This window comes from Pipra filicauda, unplaced genomic scaffold, assembly GCF_003945595.2.
Source record: "Pipra filicauda isolate LSUMZ 115617 unplaced genomic scaffold, ASM394559v2 scaffold149_size4050908_pilon, whole genome shotgun sequence".
Classification (NCBI taxonomy): domain Eukaryota; kingdom Metazoa; phylum Chordata; class Aves; order Passeriformes; family Pipridae; genus Pipra; species Pipra filicauda.
This window is the reverse complement of record NW_024103984.1, coordinates 1170235-1193691: the sequence shown is the minus strand read 5'-3', so window position 1 is coordinate 1193691 and position 23457 is coordinate 1170235. Positions and strand designations below refer to the sequence as shown.

The window sequence follows — 23457 nt, the reverse complement described above, 5'->3', positions numbered from 1 at the left end:
TTTTGGATATTTGCAACCTTTCCTTAGGATGTTTGAAATATTTATATTTAAAATTTATATTCTCTATGTATTATTTATAATAATTTATTTATATTAATGAAGTAGAAAGAGTGTGCTTCATTCTTTCACTGTGAACAAAAAAGGTTAAGCTTTATTCAGGGTTTATGTCTTCAGATCATCCTTTCAATGGCCTTTTTTCCTTTTCTTCATCATCTTGCCTTTCCAACTTCACTGACCTCATTGCCCCATTGTCATTCCTTTGTGCTGCTCCTTTTTCAAAGACTTTCAAAATGATGCAAAAAAAACTTCATCAGTTTCCATTACTGAACTGAGAGTGCCATCAAGATATGCTTATATGACTTCCTGCCAGATCAAACCAACTGCTCTTCCACAATATCCTCCTGGTTCATTGTCTTTTCAAAAACTTTTACGTAACATAAAATTCACAAGTTGTCTTCTCTAGGTCAATGTTGAAAGCAATAACCCACACACCCCATGAGAACTGTACTACCAAAATATAGGGGGGGGGGGGGTGTTGGTAAATTACAGTGCTCAAATATTATAAACAAAATGGCAATGCTTAACTCCAAAGGAAAACAGACCTTCATGTTTCATGACAGTGGATTTAAATTCTGAATTCCCAAGACATGGTTTATGTAATCGGTAGTAGCGAGCTACAGTAACTTTTTACAATGTCAATGCAGGCTTCATTTTTTCACCCTGGTTTCCAAAGAAATTAGGTTTACGTGAAAAAGTCCTCATTACTAACTTCTGAAGCTCTTACCAAGTATAGCTGTACAGGACAAGCACACATTAGATTCAAGTACTGCAGTCCTACAACTCATACAAAAAAAGATCGTTCAGTACAAAAAAGAAAATCTAAAGTGATTCCATTACTTAGCATTAGGCTGACTGTGAGCTAACCCACACTGACAGACACAAAAGAAATGAGACTTCTTAAGTGTTCAAGTAGCTCTTCGTTTTGTAATGTGATACCAATCCGGAAGCAAGGACAGGTACCTCCTACCTGAAACTCCTACCCTGTGATTTCCTACCAAAGCCAGCACTATAAAGACATGAAAAATCAAACACACAACCGCTCCAACAGTAAAGAGGTGCTTGAAAAGTATAATGCCTTAGCAAACCCAAAACAGTTCACAATTTCTCCCCCAGCCCAAGGTACTGTTTTCTACACAGTGAAAGTGATTACTCAGGAAAGAGAAATTCTGGGCGACAACACAGCCAGTGGTGACTTGCATCACCTGCACGGAGCTCCTGCTTACCTTTAAGCCTTGCATTCCTTACCAGCACAACAGCTGCCTAAAGATGCTTTGTTTAAGCCCTGACATAATGAGTAAATACAAAAGACATGTGGTGGCTGACAAGAATTTCAGACAACTGCCAATAACATGACACAGATTTTGCTAGTAACTTTCTGTTGGCTGGCTTCGGATTGAAGCTGAAGTAGGTTTTGGCTGCTAGGAGATCTGAAAACTCGTCGCGCAATATTTAAGTATTCATAACTGCTTAAACAAATTTGTCCTACAGCATTGACAAAACAACCCTTGTAGCTATACCAAGTTTCTCTTTTGTAGGCTAACGTGACTATGCCGAGGTTAGCAAATGAAGGTTAATAGATCCAAAAATTAACTTCCTGCTTCATTAACAACTTAGGCACTAAAGTTTTGCTTTTAGATCTTCTTTACTATGTAAGCCAGCTTGCAACTTACTTCAGATCAGAGTATTATTTAGAATACTCCGTATTTTTTCCAACATAGATAATATTAAATGAATGTTTAGAAGTCAACAAATTATGCTTTTAAATAAGACAGAAAATGCTGTAGTAAGAACTACCTTTAGAAAGAGAAACTGTTTTCTAACAACTGCATGCAGCATTAGCAGCAAACCTACAAATAAATATTTACATCCTCCCACTGTTAAGTCAGAATACCATGTCTGGAAAACAGACATGTTCCAGCAGCAGTTCCCTCTCTCAAACTGGTCCCAGGTTTTCAAACAGACTTCTACAAGTCTCTGTTAGCAAAACAAGAGGGACCTCAGAGAGATTTACAACTTCTCCCATACACGGCAGGACATGCCACCTCTGAAGTGCTCACAGAGAGGATTTTGCTCTACTGTTCACTACCTTGAGAAATACACATATTCAAACCTCCGTTTTTGCGCTTTTTTGACACATTAATTGCTTCACACCACGAATTGACGAAGAGGGCCAGGAAGCGCAAGGCTCGGCCTCCTGGGCACTGTCAGTGTTGTGAGTGCTGTCAGAGGAGCTGGCCCAGCCTCTTCCTTTGCCAGCGCTTGGATGAGCTTCTGACGGGTTTTACCGCGGCTACAGGTAACTACAGGCATTTGCAGGTTAGAACGCGGGAAGGTTTTGTACTAGTACGAAACCCCGCTGGTTACAGGTGGGCAGCTCTTCCCACCGGCAGCTCTTCCCACCCGAGGGGCACCGCCACACGACGCGGGCACAGTAGCGCCTGCTGCCAGCGCATGGACCCCTCACCTGCCCGCACTGCCCGCACTCCATTTAGCGCTCGCCGCCCCGCAGGGGCCGCCTCGGCTCGCCAGCGAAGCGCCGAGCTGGGGCAGTTCTCCCTTCCCGCGGGGAGCGCGGCAGGGCTGTGCCTCAGGCTCCGGCTCCTCCCGGCTCCGGCCACGGTGGGGCGGACGGCGACGCCCCGGGCGCGGCGGGTCCCACCTGTTACGCGCCGCCGCACTCACCAGGTACTCGGGGTACTCGTACATGTAGGTCATGCTGCACCGGTTCTCCTCGTAGAGGAACAGCACGTCCCGCACCCCCAGCAGCACCAGCGCCGCCAGCGCCCCGTAGAAAAGCGCTGCCAGCGCGGGCAGCCGGCGGCCAGCCCGCCCCATGGCGCCCCGCGGAGCGGAGCGCTGCTCTCCGCGGGCTGCCCGCGCACAGGCACGGCGGGGCGGGGCGGGGCGGGAGCGCCATCGCCCGGAGGCGGAGCGGGCGGGCGGGGTCCCCACAACCTGGCCGGCGCCGGGGGCGGCCGCCATGTTGGGGAGGTCGGACGAGCGCTGGGCTGAGGGGCCCGCCCGCCATGTCGCGGCTCGCGGGGGAGGTGTGTCCGCCATGATGGGGAGGGCCGGTCAGCGCTGCGGCGGCGCCGCTTCGCCGCGGCCGGCCGGGCTGGGGCTCTGGGGGGAGTCCTGCTCTCGTCCCCCTCAGCTCACCTGGCCGAAAGTAAACCCGCATACCCCCGGGCAGGTGCTCCTACGGACCCTACCCTGGTGAGAGTACGGAGCACCCCAGTTCAGTGATAAACGTCCATAAAGCCTCCGGCACTCACGACGTAAAAGGCGGGGTTGATGGTGGTTACTGGTGTTGGTTTTCTTTTTCTTTCTTTTTTTTTTTTTTTCGGGGGGGGGCGGGGGGGTGTTTGCTTTAATTTAGGTACATTTAACACCTTCGTATCTATCTTTAACTAGCTTTAGGCACTCTGCTGCATTTTATTCCCTGTGGAACTGCTGCCCCAGCCCGCTGCAGGGCACACCCAGGACTGCTGGTATTGCTCACCAGGAAAACACAATAGTAAGGCACTTACTAACTGACCCCCCCCAAAAAAAAAAAAGTTATTGCTCCTCCCCCCCAGTCTACAGAGGAAGCAATACAAAAATCAGCTTCCTAAGGCGTGGAGTATTTACATACCAGGGAAAAGTACAAAGTGCCTACATATATAGTTGCACTTTCATCTTCACTGCTAAATATTAAGCCTCCCTCTTCACCTCCCCCGTTAAAAGAAAGAAAATTTACTCAGTTTTCCAACAGTATTTGTACCATTTTTATTTGTAAAAATAACCATCTGAATGCATTGCAAGAGTAGTTTACAGTTAGGGTTCTTTATTACATTAATACAGCATTCAGTAGTTGAAAAAGTTATTAAACTGTGCTTGAGAAGATTCAGGTTGAATCCCAAGTCATTCACCGAATTAACTTTTTTCCTCATTTCATATGTGACATTTACCCAAGTCCTTAAACTTCAATTTACAAAAGCAAACAATACCGACAAAACCCCACTGAAACCATCAAACAATATTTTATATTGTTTATTACAAATGTTATGCAAAATATAACACTGGCACCAGATGCGTATCACCATGGTTTGTAAAGATATATTGCACATGCTAAAGCATAAAATATAAGACAAAACCTACAAAACATAAGATATTGGCTTTAATATGTAGATCACTGCATAAGAAACGCATAAAATTACATTTTATACACACACTCAGATTGTCACCAGTTTAAAACGCCCTTTCCTATAACACTGACCTAAGGTTTAATTTTTGTGTAATAAGAAAGCATTTTCAGCACTGCAAAAATTATACATTATTCCTATAGAAATTTAGCATATTAATTTTCATTTCAATGCAGGTAGAACATATGAAAAGAAGAAACACTTTATACATTCAAAGAAGGTCTGAAATGAAAATTTACTGGTAATATATTGCTTTTGTAACACTCAAATGAAAAAAAAAAGACAAGTTTCACAAAACATTTCCATTATACACAAATATAAAAAGGCACTCTAATATTTCTTACATGACTAAGAATAAAAATCACAATTTTTTTTTAAATCATTCTCAAGATACATAACCAAGTTTCTCAACAGTACAATGGATAAACAATTCATTTCATGTGTTTGTTCTAATTCAATAACCTGGCAGTTGTTTACTGCATAAAAGTACCAAACACATTATGGTGCCCTTTTAATAGCGATGAACAGAAATCCCCTGAGCTATTTCACAGCAATTTCAGGCAGTCCGGAGGTTGTAACTCAGTATTTATGAGAGAGACTTGGGACCCCATCCTGCTATGGATTCCACCTGCAGCTGTGGTTAAAATACAGGATGAAACAATCCTGCTAATACACCTGGGCAGGCAGCTGCCCCTCCCCAAATACCCTTTGCTTGGTGCAGACACAAAAGTTGTCCATGTACTATAAATTGCAGGATCCAGGGTTAAGTGCAACAATTATGTATGATTACTCTTGTAAAAAAAGTCCACAGAAAGGCAAGGAGATTATTTACAAGAGTAAAATTACTCCCATGCTTAAATACCTGCCCTAAATTACACATATGTTCCTACATGTGATAAATTACAGATTAATGTACTAGCATACATAAAAAAAAAAAAGGGATTCCGGTGGCTCACGTGAGACGTGGGACAGGCCAACGCTGAGAACTTCCAAGTGTCTCGCTCGTGGCAGATTTCCTCCTCAATACAGCACACTCTAAACACATTTGCAATGCCCTTAAGGGGCGAACACAGCCTATGTTCCAATGACTTTTGGAATAGTTCATACTGACAGCACTGTTAGTTCATAGAAGTGTTTAATGGTAAAGGTTAGATTTGGTTCCTAGAAGGATCAGCATAATTCACCTCTGCTTCTGGGATGCTGTGTCCATCACTAAGAGGCAGGAGCTGTTGTACTACACAATTACCAGAGTTATGAGGTATTGCAAAGAGAAGTAATTTCCCTAACTCTGTCTGGTAGCAAGTAAAAATACTGAAACTTTTAAAATGGCTGCTTAAAATAATGTAACAACTCTTTGTAAAGAGTGCTGGTTTCCTCCTAATGAAGTAATTTCATGTACAATGGGATAACTTTCCGTATTTCAGGGTAAGACATGGCTAATCTTGCCAAGGAGCCTCCCTACATTTCTGCTTAAAATAAGAATCCTGCTGTTAGACAAGTGGCAACTATTTCCCATTTGTTTGTTTTCAATGCCGTCATTCCACATAAAGAATCCAAAATTTGGGACTCCTATTTATTTTGGAACAAACATCACTGAAAACTTTAATGATTGATCTCTCCTCTTATTTTCAGTGCTTAAAGTAAGGTGGTTATTGCTATTCTGCAACTTTAAAAAGGAAAACTGTTGAGAAAAATCAATCATTAAAACGTTATTTTGTGCTATTTCTGAGGAGAAAACCAGGGTTTCAGGTGATCTGTCATTCTACTGCAGAAACTAGAGTTGAAAGAGACACTATCCCTTGTGATTTTTTTTGTTGTAAACTTTGGAAAATTGTTAACGTTCAAGGAAAAATATTTAATTTTCACAAGACAAAATAAAATTAATGTATAAATTTTCTTTCCTAATTAAGGAACTGAAATCTGCCAATAGATTTTCAACAATTAAGCGGAACATGGCTAAAAATATCGCAACCAAAATATAAGTCCTTCCTTTTCATTTCCACTGCCAAAAGCAAGCACCAAGGAAGCTCATCTCACTTTCCCAGCACAGACTGGGCCTGCAGACAACCTGAGCGTGAATCACAGGAATGTTAACACCTTGGCTCCATGCTGTGCTACCTTTTCCCCTCTACTGCAGCTCTACGGTGTTTTCTCACCTCTCTGGCAAGGGGCTGGATCCCTTTCTTACACTCTTTAAACAGGGGAAGATGTTTTGCTTTCTGCTTTTTACCAACAAAGCCTGTGGACCCAACCTTTGCATTCCACACAAGAAGATGGACACTCTCCCAAAGTGCATCCACTCTTCCTTTTGCTACTCAGGCCATCACTCTTGCCTAGATTCACATTTTGTTTCACACCGTCCCAAACAGTATGCATAAATGCCAACTAGGAGAACAAGCCATAGTTATTTTTCCTGGGCATTTGTTTCATTTCAAATAAATAGAAAAACATTTACATTAAAAGTATATGAACATATTTTTTAGTCTGGAAAAAAACCCCACCTGTGGTCAACACATCAGTTAAAAATGTCAACTTGAAACCTGCATCATAAAATGTAAAATTCACTCAAGACTACTAATTACCTCAAAAGTTTATATTTTTATGGTTTAGGAAAAAATACTTCATTATGTCACTCACATTTGAAGAAAAAAATAAAAGTAGCAAAGTCTTCAATTTAATTACTGAAGCATTTTGGTCCTCTTGGTACAGCTGGTTAGTTCAGGATAACTTTTTGTTTGGGTTTTTTGTTTTTGTTTACAAAGTCTCATTCTTCCTTTTGTACATCTGTTGCAGAGGAGGGTTGTGGTCCATTTGACCTAGAAACTTTGGCAGAAGGAGTAAACATATTCACAAAGTTGACATTGCTTTAAAAGCTGGTGACAATAGGCTTTTTAACATGTTATCTCTGATCCCCTGCACAGTACACTACACTGCTATGTTTTCTGGTGTTTGGTATTTCAACTTTTGGTGTTACGCTTTCATTGCTTTACCTTTGCTCTGTTAATCCAAACACTGGCAAAAGTATTTTAAGAGTTGATGCTGTTTACAGTAAAAATAAGTTATTTAACCATAGAAAAGGAACAAAAAATCCATTTAAGTTGGCAAGTCATTATAAACTTTTACATACACTTTTGTCTACACTTGATTTCTCCCCCCTCCCCTTTTTTTTCTGATACTGGAATCATGATTAATGGCTCAGGTGACAGAAACGTCTAATGACCCTAATTCTGTAGTGCAAATAAACCATACACGTTTGTGCTGAATTGAAAAAAAAATAAGGGCCAAGTGATTTTCATTTTACACAAGTGGTGTCCATGGGAAAATATGGTGAGATGAGTAGAATTTGGCCTTAAGAGTTAACAACTACATTTTTTTAATCGTGTGCTGCAACTAAGAACTGTAAAAAGTGCCTTCTGTATGTTTAAGTGCTTAATACAGGCAGAATGTAAAAGGTTTAATTTCCTGTAGAAAAGTAATACAGGCAGTTTTAAGATTACAAGTTTACCTTTGGTTTGTATAAAAAAAATTATCTAATTAACAGAGCCCCTGGAAGCAGGAAACAGACAAACGTAGGAAGGGGGTGATGCTCTAATCTTTGAAGGCTACGCTGGAAATATGTTTGTGTACTAAAGGTACAGCTAAAACATGAAAGAATTCTTCACAAACAGTTCCCTGTTTATTTGTGCTGTCAAAAAGAAAAAAAAGGCATTTTCTCTTTTTCTACTTAAAATAAGAGGTAGAGACTTTCCACAGGGGCACTTTGGACCTAAAGAAAACATCAGGAAACTGAAAAGCTGCAGAACACTAACGGGAATATGTTCCAATAAATCCCTCTAATTTTGTTATTTGAAGGCTTGATTCTCATCAACAGTACAAATCTTTCAATACCTACTTGTCAAGAATAATAGTTAAGAATATAGTTGTGAGATTTAAGCTTTTTAAAAAGACAAAAAATAAAGCTGAAATTAAATAATAATGAAAAGAAGTTTTTGAATACCAATGAGTCAAAATGTTTCAGAATCCGAATCATTTTCATTGTACCCATCCTCTGTTCCTACGTTATTACTCAAGGGCTTATTGTAAGAGTTAATGCTACCCATACTGGAGCCATCGCAGAGATGTGTCCTGCCCAAATTGTCTTTTTTAAAACAAACGAAGTTGAAAGCCGTCACTGAACTGGAAGGAGAAAAAGGCATCATGGTAGCCAAAATGAGTGCCAGGCAGTCAGCCACGTCTTTGTTAGGAGCACAAGCCAGGGCTGGCGTATGACCTGGGCACAAACGCAGACAAGGCAATGGTTAGTACTGAGGTACCGGGGGCAGCACCGAGCATTCCTCAGATACATCTCTAGGGACACCGGAGCGGGAGATGTATGGCCGGTTACAGTCATGCCAGGCAACAGGGTGTTACTCATTTCACATTAGACATGCTGGGAACATACACACTCGGGGGGGCATTTAAATCACCGTGACCACAACAAGCACTATTTTTTTTAAAACCAGGCAGCAAACAGACTTCACGATTTGAATAAAAGCACTTGCTAAACACAGTTCTACAGCACGGACAGTATGGTGAATACAGAACACGGGGGGTACAGCAACAGGGACAGAAACTGGCTTCAGTTTCTGTGCGTATGAATGAGTCTCATTCTGAGAACAACGACTTCCATTAGAACATAGAAGACATTGGTTTAAAAATATTTGGATTTAATAAGCAAATGATTTTAAAGACTGATCAGCTGAGTGTCTACTCAACTCGGAGAGTAGTTTATTTAGGAATTAAGTTATAAAAGAATTAGACCAGTGCACAGGGTACATGGATAGCAGGTATGACTACATGGATGTTTAGTTACCCAAATTTACCTTGTGTTAGAAGAATTAATTGCTGTATTCAGCAAGCATGGCATTTAAAATACATGACACTTTAAATACAAAGCTAATATTATTTCAATGTCAGTAAAGTGAAGGACTGGGGAGCTATTAGAAGCTTGTCTTCACTGCAGTTTAACTTGGCTCCTGTCCAAGTGCTGCCCCTAAAGCAGTTCTTCACGTACCCGAACCTTGGAAGCCACTGTGCTCGTTACGCTTGCTGTCTGTACATTTTACAGGCTACTGTGCAGTACTCCAGCACTTTCCAACAAATCCTCCTCTATGGTCAGAGCTGACAAATTCTTTGGCAGCTGGCTAAATCTTAAGTGCTGCAGCACGAGTAATCTGAGGCAGTGACCATTACTGGTACCTGCTGCTTCAAGTAATCCAAGAGCGCCTGAAGCATATATGAATTTGGTGGGAAAACATGAGTACTGTTCTGTGCACATTTAAGCACTGACTGCAGTCAATGTATTTCTTCCTCCACTGAGTTCCAAGCATTAATATTCTTCAGAGCTGTACTTACACAAAGATTGTACTTAAATGTTTCTGTTTTAAACTGCGTAAAATGGCTCTGTTTTAAACTTGTTCCTAGAAACAACTACAATTAGAAAAACTAAATGTGTATAAAATTTAAACTTCATTTTCATTTGTTACCTACATACAAATTAGCTGGATCTGTATGTACACTTTTAAGGATAAAAGCTGTTATTAGAACCTAGCCTGGTTGCTTTTTCTGTTCCCTATCTCTACAATGAGGTTGGGGTCAGATGGCTTCAGTGGAACTCATTCATGCAAGTATAGCTAGGTGGCATTTAGTTTATAGTAAATACTCACCACTCAGTTCTTTTCATCCATAGATTTCAAATGTCTTGCAATGATAGGTGAGTATTATTATTGTTACTTTACAGATATGGAAAGATGGAGGTACCAAATTGTTACATTAATGACATTAAGTTAGTATTGTAAGAAAGAACAACTTATTTCAGGAAGATATTTTCTAAAATTATAATTTTAGACTCACATGTCTCTATAGGCTATATAATGTTTAGGGAAGGACTTCATTGAAGTCTGAAACAAAATTATTAAATTCATTAACTAAGCATGTATTTTATGACCGATAGTAATTTAATTGCATCTTGGATTAGGTCAGATAAATGGCAAGCACAAGGTTTGATCTCAGAATGAACTGGGCCACACTCAAACATATGTTGATGGTTTTCTTCCTACCCATTAAAACATGCGCTGATTGAATGCATAATCCTTAATTCTTCTGCAAGGCGTCAGAATTATCCGGTGCCACTTGCATGTTTAGGAAATTCAAGTTACCACTGCACTCAAGCATTAAAAAAGACTAGCTGTTGACAGTACATGCAAAATGAACAGTAAAAGGGACCACTGTGATGTTTAGAATACATTTTTATATTAAAGAAAAATAAATAGTATCTTTTTTATGTTTTTAAATAGGTACTCACACAACTCATTGTCTGTTCTTGGAAGGATAAAAGCATCAATGAAGTCTATCATCACCTTTTAAGTCTATTGCTTCGGTCTGTTGTAAAATTACCTGTTGGGTCCTACTGAAGACTGTCAAAGTATATTATTTACTTACCATTTTCATCTACTGCTAGGACACATGCCCCTTTGGCCAGCAATTCTTCAACCACCATCTTTAAGCCGTTTCGTGCAGCAATATGGAGAGGTCTACAAAAACATAACAACTAAATTCAAGTTCAGTTTAAAACAGATTTTCTAAACAAAGTTAGGTAATGCTTAAAGCATACCCAGCATCTGAATGTTTTCCTTCCTGGGATCATTAGAATTATACTGTAGACACTAAATTATATTGCAGCCTTTGAAATAATCATCTTATACCATATCTATAAAACATATGTGCAAGCACACAAAGATGGCTAAAATCTAAAGCCTTTCTTTAAAAAGTTCATATTTTTGCACTGTTCGCAGCGCACAATTGACATTTAAAAGGAAAATGAATCTAAGCCTGAAGAAATGCCTGTGTCCCATCCCTAATTCTGGCTACTACAGACTGTTCAGAATCATTGTATTGCCTTTTTATCCTTGAATATTCGATTGCTAATCTCTGTTATTGCAGAGCACCTGGAAATTAAAAGTAACCACTGGTTTTCTCCTTTCCTGGCCCAACACCCAGTGCTCCTGTTTGGGGACATTAACAGGACAGGAAAAACATTTTCATATTGGAAGAGGGTAAAATGGGCTAAGACGGAATGAATTCTTCTGCAAGCATGAGATCATCTGCCACCTGAACTCCCGGTTTTATCTCCTACAGTGGGATTCCCCCGTGCAGGTCAAACAGCTGCAGCTGATAATGTGTGCTATGGACAGGAGTTACACATACAGTATCACCTAAAAAACTCTCTGGAAATTAAATGTACCACCTTAAGTCTAAATAAGTCTAAATAAATTTTTTCAATTTAAGGTGAAGCTCAAAAAGCTAAAAAATGTCAGATGTATACTTACACATTCACGTGATTAATAGACATTTTGATATAGTCGTCAAATAAATGACTTCATATAATTTTTTCCACCAGATCATGTATAGAATTGACATCAATGGAATCAAAATTAAAAGAGAAAATGCAATACAATTCAGGTCTTTTTTAAGAGAATGCATTCAAAAAAATTAGAAATTAACTTCACTGCTCTATGAAAAAATATGAGATGTGAATTTGAAATGCTAAATTGGAATCTTCTGGTAAATCAACTGAACTTGAGAGGATTAGGCTATACTTACGTCTGCAATGCATTATTTTTTGCATTAATAAGGCTCTGTTCTTGTATCTTGTCAAGTATTAACAAGGCACATTTTTCATGACCCTGTAATCAGGGAAAAAACCCAATAGTGTTAATTCACTGAGGATTTTGAAAGTGAGGCAAAAGAAATGTTACATAATAAAATGTTACATAATAAAAGTGAAATTTAATAACTCAGTTTGAAATACAAAACATGCTGCTCAGTAAGATTGCGTAGAAGGTGAACTATAGGAGCCTTAAAATACTATTTTCGAACCGCCATGCCTGGGATGTTTTAGCACATTCAGAAAATTACACATTCACCTGTCTTTCAACGCTTCATTCATTAAATATGAATTCATTTCCTCAGCTTTCAGAGAGTACTGCTGTTTCTCTTGAGAGAGCAGTCAGTGGATAATTTATCAGAACTATCTAGTGACATAGAATGGTTTCATCTGAGAAAGCAGTAATGCGCTTTCTCAGTCTTTAAATGCCTTTCTGTATTATTAATAAGCTACTACAGAACCCCGTCACTGTGATAGAGCTCTAACGATGAATCTTTGGGAATAACACTGATCCAGGCCTTATTTCTGATCTTGTTTCAGCACAGCAAGTTGCAGATGCTGAGCCTACAGTCCTGGCAGGTGGAACCTTGGCCTGAAGGACCTTGAGAATTCAGGAAGGCTCATGTGTCTCCAGAAACTGGAATAATACAATCAAACTGGAATCCAGTCTGTGGGTAGGAGCAAAAGAAAAGGCCCAGGAGAGGGAATCCTGTGGGCATTTTTTCTTGCAGAAACAGCAGTAGCAATTGGAATTAAGAGAAAGAGGGGGTAGGAATAGACACCACCACCAATCTAATCAATGCCTCTGGTTTTACTGCTACTCTGTCAAGGGAAAATTTGGGGTTCCTTCCACAGAAATTGGAGAATAAGAAAAAATACTTTTATTTTTATTTTGCTACCGAACCTGTTAAGCTATTTTACATTGAGATTATCTGGTAAAATCTTAAAGGGTTTCCTTTACTTCTCTTAGTGTCACTTGCTTATGTTTCAGTTGCTGTAAGAGGTATCCCTATTTCTCCCAAACATCGAAACACACTTGAGAAAAAGCTTGGAACAAGTTCCCTTTCTCATGACAAGTTTGGCCACCACATTTCCATTGCAGAAAAAAACTTGGGAGCATAAACACACATATACATTCACACAGATTGTGATGAGCAAAAAGCATTGAGAGGTCTTCAACTTACTTTACTGCTAGCCAAGTGCAAAGATGTATTTGACTCCTTATCTTTTAATGTCAGGTCAGCCTTGGCAATGTTCACCAAAAAGTCTGAGGTATGGAGTAGAAATCAATGAACAAACCCAATGGGCAGACGAACATGTCAAAACAGAGAAAAAACATTACTATTTCAATATATGTGTGCATACATGCTAATCAATTAAACTTTATAACATGGAGTGAAATTAGTGAATGAGAACAGACTAATCTCGTGCAGTTACTCAGCAAGCAAAGTCAGAGCTAACAGCTTATTCACTGTGCCCCAAACTGTCAAACGTATATTAATTTTAATTTATTTATGAACTTCCCTATCTGCAGATGAGCAAGTTTTGCCTGAATCACCTTCTCCTGAGAACAACTGTGAATCCTGCTCTAAGAGGACTAAGTGGATATAAAGAATTTGAGGGTGCAGCCTGTGCTGTTGAAGCTAGAGAAAAGGGAATACTTCAAAGACAATAGGTCCCAAATCTGTATGCCTATAGCACATAGTCTAGCCTGGGAAAAGCAGCTGCTGATAGCTGCCATTTCAAGAACAGGACTTCCTATAATAGAGGACAGAAAAAGGTTACACAATCCTTTTCACACATGCAGCTTTACTGCTCTATAAAATCAAGGAAGTAAACTGGAGAATAGAATTACTACTCCCCTTGTGCTCTTTACAGTGTGATCTCGGGAGGAAATAAGACTCAAATTTGTTATTGCAAATGTTCACCAAGGCTGCTGAGAAGAAAAAGTACTTTTTTACAGGTGTAAAGGTAGCTTCATACAGAAGCATATTAATTCATTTTCCTCTCTTAGTTTTCACAGGATAAAAAGGATGACTCATTTGGGATAGGAACTGCAGCAGCACTCTCCGTTCAGGACTAAGAGAGGCGGGGATGTCCTCACCCACAGCCCCTACGTGGCCGTTCTGAGCTGCCATCATGAGCGGTGTTTTCCCTGCGTGATCCGCAGCGTTCACTTGTGCGCTGTGGCTCAGGAGGAGCTGGAGGCACTCCACGTGGTCGGCGAAGGCTGCGGCGTGAAGGGGCGTTCTGGGGGAAAGGAACACGGCCACAGCTTTTGCTAAAGAATCGCAAGAGTCCCGTGTGCCCACCTTCCCAAAAACCACAAAGTGCAATTTTTTTTTTTTCCCCGCGAAACTTAAAGTTATCACCAGGAGAAAGTTATAGTAGCAGCATCTTAAGTAAGTTAAATAATATTTACAGTCTCTGTCCTGGGAAGCAGGAAGGTGAATATAACAGTTTAGAGATAAGACACTGTGAAGAATCTCGTATTAGCAGTGTATTTATTTTAACAGAACATACTGCCTAACATGAAAAGCAGTACAATCCCTCATTCTTATTCCTGTGATTATTTTTAATAAGCCTCAGATGGGAAGAACTATCAGAAAAGAACAGATCCATTACTTAAAAAAACTAAAATATTTTAAGTTATATTCAAAGATACTGCAGGAACAAGCCACAGTAACAGCATTACTCTAAAAGGCAGAAGGAATACAATCCACTTTGAAGGCTATCAGTTTCTACAACACTGAGACACCAGAAATCATTTGCAGTCGCCCTTTGGCATTTTGAATCTGAAGTGTGACTACTAGAATTGAAAAGACAGTTGGTACACAACCCAGCTTAGTGTCACTTCAGTTTTGCTTATCAGTAAAGGTGAGATGGTCTTACCCGATTAAGTAATCACCATTACTGAGGGTATTAAATTTGCTTTAATCAACAAAACTGAATACAGTTTTTAGAATTTCAGACATTTTATTTAAATATATATATACAATGAGGAGATTATCAATGTGACAAGTGAAGGATTTGGCTGAATGCATATCTCTTGCTGTGTCAGTATTATTTTGCTGCATAGATGTTTTTCAGTTGTGTGCACTAAGAATGCAAACATAACATGAAAACTTTTAATGAAATATTTTTCTATATGTTGTAAATAGTATCACTTCATTTAGCAAAGAGAAATGTGTTTAAACATTTAACAAAGAAAATAGGTTCAGGGAAACAGCCTATAGTCATAGCTGTTCTAAACAAACAAAATGCTATTTGTGTTTCTTTTCACGTGTACTAAGACATTGAATACTTCATCACATTCTTACTTCAGGTGAGCCACCATTTAACTGTGCTGCAGTGCAAACTGCTGTCTGAAAGAGTCAGCATGACGTCTTAGCTCAACCATAACAGATAAGGATTAGTTCCAGGGGTTCAGAAAGAACTATGAAAAATACTGAATGGATTCACGAAATGCAATTTTTAAAAGAAACTATTACCTTCCTTTGTCATCTTCACAATTGACAATGCTGGCATCGATGGCTCCAATGAGTAGTGATGCACAGTTTTCATGATCATTGATTCTGCCAAAGAAAATACATATTCAAAAAGGTAATAAGTCTTCATATTTTTCCACTTTGCAATATTAATTTACTTCACTTTCCATTAATATTTTTTACTGGTTATTTCCAAGTTACCCTAAAATGCCTTTGTCTTAATGCTTTCAGTTCATCATCTTTCCATTTAACCAGACTGCATCTGCCACTATGGATTTCAGTCTCTAAAGCAAAGCTGATCCTTAATTCACTACACATAAAGGTAATTTCAAAGCCCAGCACAAACCGAGGACTAAAACCTTAATATCTTAAAATCCTTAGTCTGTATGTCCAACACACCTGGATCTAGAAAGCACTCAATCACAGATACTTACATGTAGAAAGATTTATTCTAATGTTTAAGGTACTGAAGCCCACATCTCTTCCAACTCACACATTTAGTATTTTGATTTGGTGGATGTATTCAATTAATACTTTTTCTGATTATTGCTAAGTTGTCTCATTTCATTATGAAAAGGAACAGTATTTAGTAACAGCACTGGACACAAAATATAGCTAACACACTTCCACACTGCATTAACAGCTGTTTTCATTTTAAATTTACATACATATTTAAGCTGCACACGTTAATAGTTTTAAGAACTGCATACTCTTTTAAAATAAACATTGAAAATTTTTTTTCAAAGCCATCACTAGAAATTCTGATTTAAAATACTATGTTTCAGCCACAAAGGATTTTATTTTAAGTGGAGTAAAAACAGTGCTTCCAATATGCTTTTATTTCTCTAATACATTGACTTTTTATAATTTCAAAGTTTGATACATGACAAGTTACTTTTCTACTTCCTAATGATGTGAAGGAAAGCCTACTCAGTAGTAACTTCTGTCATTACTTCTGAAAGACTTTCATTCTTCTAAGAGAACAGAGAATAGAATACAGTTGTTCTAATTATTGGCAGGATTTGGGAATGTTTGCATTTGTCTTTAGAGCACTTAATTCCTTACTCTTTGATGGCTTACACGTTTTAATAAGCATGTCACATCCTATATACTAATCTTGCATTTTTTTGTAAAATGCATTTGCAATAATGTTTTGCTCTATTAGCACCCTTTCTGCATGAAAACATACTGCTTTCTGTAAATAGGATGTGTCTTAAGTACATGCATAACTCATAATAGCCAACACTTTGCTGTTGTTTGTAAGTAATTTGAGAGCTTTGAATACAGAGTCTGCCTGTAAAGCTGATGGATCCCTTTGGCCAGGACCTGGATAAGAAGTCCCAAACCCTCAAGACATGAGATTATCTCAGAAGTGAAAAAGACTATGAAGAAAGTCAGACTGGAAATCACTCCTCTGAGGATCTGTTGCAAAACATATGGCCTGCACAGAACACCATTCTAGCATGACACAGATTGTCATTTTAAAGGTTGTCCTTCATTAAGGTTTTGTTCCTGTGCTAAAATAGAATCATCTTGATTCTGACAAATTTATTTTAGCCACTGCATTTTTCAAAGGAAACTCCAAAGGTTATATTTACACAGACCGAGGCACTATAGCCCAGGCCATGGCCTCAGAGTGGAAGAGCTAAGTTCCACCCTATGTGAAGAAATGGCCTAAGTCTGTAATTGTAAGCAAAGGAGAAGAAACTCTAAAGGAACAGAAATACACCTAATGTAATTACAAGTCAGCATTTTACCAAAAAGCTGAGGGTTATGCAAAAAATATAGTCTTTATTCTATCACTTTTTAAGTAGAAGTATAAGGACAATGTCATGGTCAGCTTTAAAATTATTTGCTCATGCAAATAATCTCAAAAAAGCTAACTTTCTTCTCATACTGCTACTTTTTGCAGACATATCCTAAAGCAACATCTGCATTTGTTACTGGAGATTTCTACTTACACAGCACAGTGCAATGGAGAGAAGCTATTACCATAGAATTTGTGGAAAAGTTTTTGTTCCAATAGTACCTCTATGCAGTTTTCATGACCTATAAGAGATCAGATATTTCACAGTGTTGCACAAAGCAGGTAATTCACTTAATTCATATTAGGTTTATAGGGGTTAGAATTTAACACTTTAAGTTCAAAGTTGAATACAATGTGTAAATAAGCTGTTATGCAACAAAACAGGGGATTTTTTTGTTTTATGGCAGCAGCAAGATAGATCCAGGCCAATATTAGCACTTATGGAAAAAAAGAGGAAAGAAATAGTCTGTTTTTAATGTATGTTGCCTTACATCTCCAAAGATGTATGGCAAATGATCCAAATGACGGCTCTGAGAATCTTTATTCTTATATTAAGCAACAAGTTCAGATTATCCTGTTTAGAATAATCAGTTCAGTTCAGAATATCCACCTATTCACATGGCCACTTGCATCAATAAATAAGGAGGTGACACCTCAAAGGAGCATTCCTGGTCCCACAGAAATCAACTTCATCATTGACACGAGTAACACCAGAATTTCACCCTGGCTTCTTGTGACTTGGAACAAATGAGTTGCAAAGTCACTGGGAGGTATCACTGGAATTTCCCTGGCTTCTGAACTCAAGGGTGCACACAGCAAATGCTACCTACAGAGAGCACGTAGAGCTCTGGGAGATAATTTGCCTCTTCAAGTCAAGCTCCTGAAAGGCTTAAGCTGCTTTGTTAACATGTTCCCCTAAAACTGAGGCCGCATTTGAACTTAGTAGTCCACAGGGAGAAGCTTACCATTGTAACAAGCCCAGTGCAGTGGTGTGTAACCTTGATTATCTTTCAGACTGCACTCTTCCTCAGCCAGTGCGATCTGCAGTAACTCGTTCAGCCAAGTGGCGTGACCCCGAGCTGCTGCAAAGTGCAGGGGTGTTCTGCCTCGGGCATCTTTACACAGAATAGAGACTTCTTTCTCTAACAGCATCTGAACACATTCTTCGTGCCCAGTCATAATCTGATAACAAAGAAGTGAGTGAAGAGGTTGACATAATACAGATTCTTGCCCAGGAAATATGAAATATGATTGATGCCTGTGAACATGAAATGGTCTGGATGGGATTCAGCAGGCAGAGATAAAAGCTCACTCGCTGAACTGCTCACTGCAATAATCATAAAATTCTATATAAATATCATCTCTTGTATCAGCTTCACATTGGACAAGAAGCTAGACTTAGCCAGGGAAATCTATCTTAGTCTAGCTAGACTAGAAAAGATTAGATCTGCCTCAAGTTTCACCGCTTCTAGAAAACTTAAGGCTTACCTACTTACACCATTCCAAGAAAAATGAAAGTAACAGCTGGCCAGTTCTTTTAAAGAAATTATTTTCAGAATTCTTAAGTACTCAGTTATAAGAGTAATGATTGTTTTGATAAAGTGTCTAGAGCCAAGAAAAAGTGGTCTAATCACTATTTCACCTAATTAATTAAAGCAAATGTGAAATAAAGTCAAAAGCAGAGCACTACTGAGAGCAGATCTGTCCTACTTTTTACATCACTGATTATGCTTGGTCACATTTCCAATCATTTACAGTGTTCTCCATATTTAAATATCCCTATATTTATGGGTGAGTTGTAGTCACAGTAAAACAAATAATTAAGAATCATAAAAATTAAGTCACCCCTCGATGTAAAGCTGTGCATCCCAGGAGATCAGCTGCATCTACAGATGCTTCTTTTTCAAGTAATAAAGAAACAGCATCAACGTGCCCATAAGCCACTGCAAGCATTAGTGGAGTTCTAGAAAAAAAAAAACCAACAAACCAGTCACAGCTATAAAATGACATACTATGTCATACTATAAATGCCCCCACTTACTTACACAGAGAGAGAAATCAGGAAGCCCTACATTTCTCTCCATTCCTACCCATAAACCTTTTTTTTTGCACCATGCTTATCCATATGTCACCCAAATGAAGATCTTTTGTATGAAATTATTAAGATGTTTAACAATCAACTGCCACGACTGAAATAGAAACAAACCCATTTTTAAGCAGTTTACAGAGCAACATCATTCAAGACAATCTGTTCTCTTAATAACCCACAATTATTGTCATCTCTGGTGACACATGAGTTTTACAACACCCAAGTTTTGTGAATGAATGTCCCTGCTAGTAACCAAGATGACAATGACCCAAAGCATTTCTTTTGCAAAACTGCACAATTGCTTAAAGGGGATGAAGGGGCACGAGGAAACTATTCAAGCCAAACTTTGGACTAACATATCTTCCATTTTTTACTGAAAGAGACTTATTTTCCTTCTATTTTTAGGCAAGACTAATACCATTTAAAATTATATGTGCAGACATTATATGTACAGCATAAGATGTTCCATACACCCCAGATGAATTTTTTAAACCATTCACACTTTCACTTTAAAAATACACTTTATTGTCTCTTTGCAACTGTCATTTAACAAGCTGTAAAGTTTTTGTAGGAACATCTCCAATGTGTCACCTCAAATAAACACTGTGTTCTACTGCACCAGCCTAACATATCATGCAAACCCTGAAACAGCAACATTTTAGAAAGAAAAAGACTCTACAGAAGCATCTCAGGAGCTTGTTAGTTTTTATTGAATCTGGCCCTCAACATCTATAAAAGAATGCTTAAACTATGAAGCAGAGGCTAAGATTAATGATTAGTCCTTTCCACATGGCTTAAATCAACTGAATATGTACTTTGTAATCTCTGCCAAATTCTATGAGGAGAAGTGCAGGAAATACAGTATTTCAAATAAATACTTTTTTTTTTTGTGAGAAATATGAGATGCTATTTGAATTGCAGAGCTAAAAAAAGAAAACTTACTGTCCTTTGGCATCTGTCACATCAGGGTTGTCTGCAACTTCTAGCAACAACCGTAGACAAGGTGTATGGCCATTAATGACTGTAAAGAAAAACAAGTATGTTTAATTTCAGATACTTTTCCACTGGAATGCTTATGGATAAGAAATTTCCTTACAGAAAAGTCCACAGTATAAGAGATCAGTATTCTCCCAATTTTCATTTAAATTCATTTCACTTGTGCCAGTGAAATGGTGAGCTGTTTTTTCCCTGACCTCAGTAAGAGGAGGATTAGTTCTCTTAAGATACAAAAATCCCAAATGAGTAAAACAGAAATCATGATTTTCACTACTGAGAAGATTTATACTAAACCAGGCAGTATTTCAAAATCCCCCAGACTGAGCAGGCACACAAGGTTTGGAACACAGTAGGAAGTATGTCAGCAAGGTTCCTTAATTTTATGTGCACTGTACAAGCAAGTACTTCATGCTATGAAAAGAATAAACATCTGCAAAGAATGACCAACTATACAATTGTCATATTAATGAAAGCACATAACACCAGAGACTAAAATTCCCTTTGAGTTTTTCCATTTTATCAAAAATAATACTTACCAAAAACGTTTGGAGTTTTATTTTTGTTCTGTTTTTTGGTGATGGAGTTTATTTTGGTTGGCTTTTGTTGTTGTTTTGTTTTTTTTTTTTTTTAATGTAACCCATTGCTGCTGGAAAACAGCTCTGAGTTACTAATTTTGCAGGGCTTGACACTGAACCCCATCTGTGTGTCAGTTGGCTTAAAGGCTTCAGCCTTTCATGGAATGAAGAGACAAGTATTTTCTTCTTTGAAAAACAATTGCTGTGCTCAGTAGATATATGTGGTGTTCTTATTACACCAAGTCATGCATTCACACTGCCCACACCCCGTGGGCTGAGGCAAAACCCTTGGACACCACCTATGTCACATCACTCTGGCAGAGAAATGGGCACACATCATCACATTTAAATTATTCATCCAAAAATGGTCTTAGTTGCTCCAGCCATAAAATTAAAAGACATTTTTAGTTATTTACCACTAAGTAATGCCATATACGTGACATGTAAACAGTTCTGCAGGGCAGATGAGTCACTGGTTTAGGGGGGAAAAAAAAAAAGAAAAGATCTGTTCTTTCTTCCAGCAGTAGGAAGAGAAATCTTAACTTGTTCACAAAGACATCTGAAAAGGATTTTGGTAAATGAGTTTTAGAATAGATACTCACAGAAACTCCTAGGTGCTGACCTAGCAATTGCTAAGCATTGCAGAGCCTGCAGGGAATGTTAGTTTTGCCAACAGAGCTACAACACTAACACTAGGGGAACATTTGCGATGGATTCCCCAGGCTAGACAGAGGACAGGCTGGTGGTATTAAAATTATACAGGGAACATATAATTTAGGTGAAGGAAATTCTCCATGTTATGAGGTCAGAGGAAGCCTATTCCCTAAGGGGACAGACAGAAAAAAGAAACACTTCATTAGGCGAGTTCTCTACTAAAGTCACAAATCCCTTTACTGAACGGAATTCCGGAGAATCCCATCATCCAGTTCACCACTTCAGATCCCCTCAGCTTTGTGTTCGGCAATTGTGCTGTGTAATTAGAAGGAATGAGTGTAGACAAGTTTAAGGGGATGGGCACACATGCCTTCTTGTTTCTTTCCAGTGCACAGTACTGCATGTGCAAGTAGTGCCCTTTGTGTGTGCAAATGTGCACTGTCACTCGAGGGATTAATTCAGCAAGAATTCTGTTCGATTTCTGAAAATATGCCATGACCTCCTACACTTGCACTGCAAATACAACATTCTGAATGCTGCAGCAGCTCCAGGCCGAGTTCCCGACAGGTGGCACCAGTTTTTGCTAAAACACTCCTCACCAAAGTGTATCGTTATGAAACGGCACCATGAAAATCATCACGTTGCAAGGGGCTGTTTATAGTAGTTGTGGGTAGAAGCTTTACTCCAGAGCTAATTTCCACAGAGCTCTGCATAGCTCTTGAGTGGAAGGTTCTAAGTGTTGTCTTAATGGATATTTACCCAAAGTGCACTTAACTCACAGTTGAAAGCTTCCCAATTCATGAGAGTGATGAATGTCCTTTACTAAGAGTTCAAATATTCAACCTGTTTTTGCAGTATTTTCCCTTCTGCTTAAGGTACATGTACTCTTTAGTGTCTCACTCCGGGGTGTAGGATTTTTTTTTTCCTTTTTTCTTCATTATTTGGGCGGGGTTGTTTGTTTTTAATACATATCTAACTTATTTTGCTTCACTGTAGATGTAAAGAACATTTTATTTTTATCCCTGGAAATGCTTCTTAATCTGAGAAGCAAAAAGTATCACAGACCAGAAAAGTCTACAATACTACAGTGATGGGGGTGATTAAAAAAGATATTAAAATCGGGGGAAAAGCCCACAGTCTGAATTTGTATGAAAGTAAGAAATGTGTGTAGTAAAATAACACCTTCCAGTCAACAAATTTACTCCATTCTACTCCACAGATTTATTCAAAAAATTCATATTTCAAGTCAGAGCTGCTAACAAAAATATGGCTTTGTTACCATTTAGTTTTCTCAGTACTGAAGAGCCCTTACAGTTCAGCTGTGACAACTAGAAACTTATGTCACTATAACCACATTTTTAAATAAATGCAAATCATTGCTGTAGTGATGATGTAACAGAAAAAGATATGTTTCAAGTAACTACAGAAAAGCTCTTGAACAACACAGCTCAGTCTTGTGGTAGCACTAATATTAATTTAAATTAATTAAACCATCAGTATTTATCATGAGGAGAAATGTGCTCAGTTCTGATGCAAAACTGAAGAAGTCAGAAAGCATTTTTAGTATGCAGTGAGATCTATCACAAGCATTTCCTTCAGTGCTGCAGACAACATTGATAATAGTCCTTTTGACTTTATATTTTTATGATCACACACAGAGAATAAACTGGTACTAGAGGATATATATGCATTTTAATCTAAGCAAGATTAAAAGATAAACAGAAAGACAATTAAGTCTGGTCCTGAATTAATTATCCATGTGGTATTAATTTTCCTTCCCACTAGAGGCCACTGCTACCCTGTACGGAGCTCCTCCAGGAACAGCAGAGGAGACACGTTCCCTTTGGCACCTCCAGATATTTACCTGACAGGTACATATCCAATAACAACCTTCAAATA

At 38.6% G+C, this 23457-nt stretch overlaps 2 protein-coding genes and 1 long non-coding RNA gene across 19 annotated transcripts in view; 1 reads left to right on the top strand and 2 right to left on the bottom strand.

Moving 5' to 3' along the window:
• PGAP1 (post-GPI attachment to proteins inositol deacylase 1) overlaps positions 1-2938 on the bottom strand; it is a 36893-nt gene extending 33955 nt beyond the window's left edge. Inside the window, exon 1 of one of the 2 annotated variants that reach the window (XM_027730696.2) lies at positions 2743-2938. In XM_027730696.2, the coding sequence (XP_027586497.1) occupies positions 2743-2895 (153 nt within the window). In that variant the 5' untranslated portion in view covers positions 2896-2938. Of the gene's footprint in view, positions 1-2524; positions 2589-2742 lie in introns of those variants that run through there. The other variant, XM_027730697.2, reaches the window with a different exon arrangement.
• On the top strand, positions 2315-23392 carry LOC113992947. Of its 2 annotated transcripts, XR_005562630.1 has the most exons (5): positions 2315-2356; positions 12490-12623; positions 13964-14351; positions 17350-17526; positions 23344-23392. It is a non-coding gene; the product is annotated as an uncharacterized LOC113992947 (long non-coding RNA). The 2 variants fall into 2 exon arrangements; XR_005562629.1 differs by lacking the exons at positions 17350-17526; positions 23344-23392 and having other exon boundaries at positions 13964-14503.
• ANKRD44 (ankyrin repeat domain 44) overlaps positions 3804-23457 on the bottom strand; it is a 135434-nt gene continuing 115780 nt past the window's right edge. For 6 of the 15 annotated variants that reach the window (XM_027730679.2, XM_027730680.2, XM_027730681.2 and 3 more), the window contains 10 exons: positions 20276-20354; positions 19090-19207; positions 18210-18426; positions 17399-17486; positions 15441-15524; positions 14054-14199; positions 13134-13216; positions 11886-11968; positions 10725-10816; positions 3804-8514 (listed from right to left, as the gene is read on the bottom strand). In XM_027730679.2, coding sequence (XP_027586480.1) covers positions 8249-8514; positions 10725-10816; positions 11886-11968; positions 13134-13216; positions 14054-14199; positions 15441-15524; positions 17399-17486; positions 18210-18426; positions 19090-19207; positions 20276-20354 — 1256 coding nt within the window. In that variant the 3' untranslated portion in view covers positions 3804-8248. Of the gene's footprint in view, positions 10471-10724; positions 10817-11885; positions 11969-13133; positions 13217-14053; positions 14200-15440; positions 15525-17398; positions 17487-18209; positions 18427-19089; positions 19208-20275; positions 20355-23457 lie in introns of all 15 variants that reach the window. The other 9 variants (XM_027730693.2, XM_027730694.2, XM_039378860.1 and 6 more) reach the window with 8 other exon arrangements.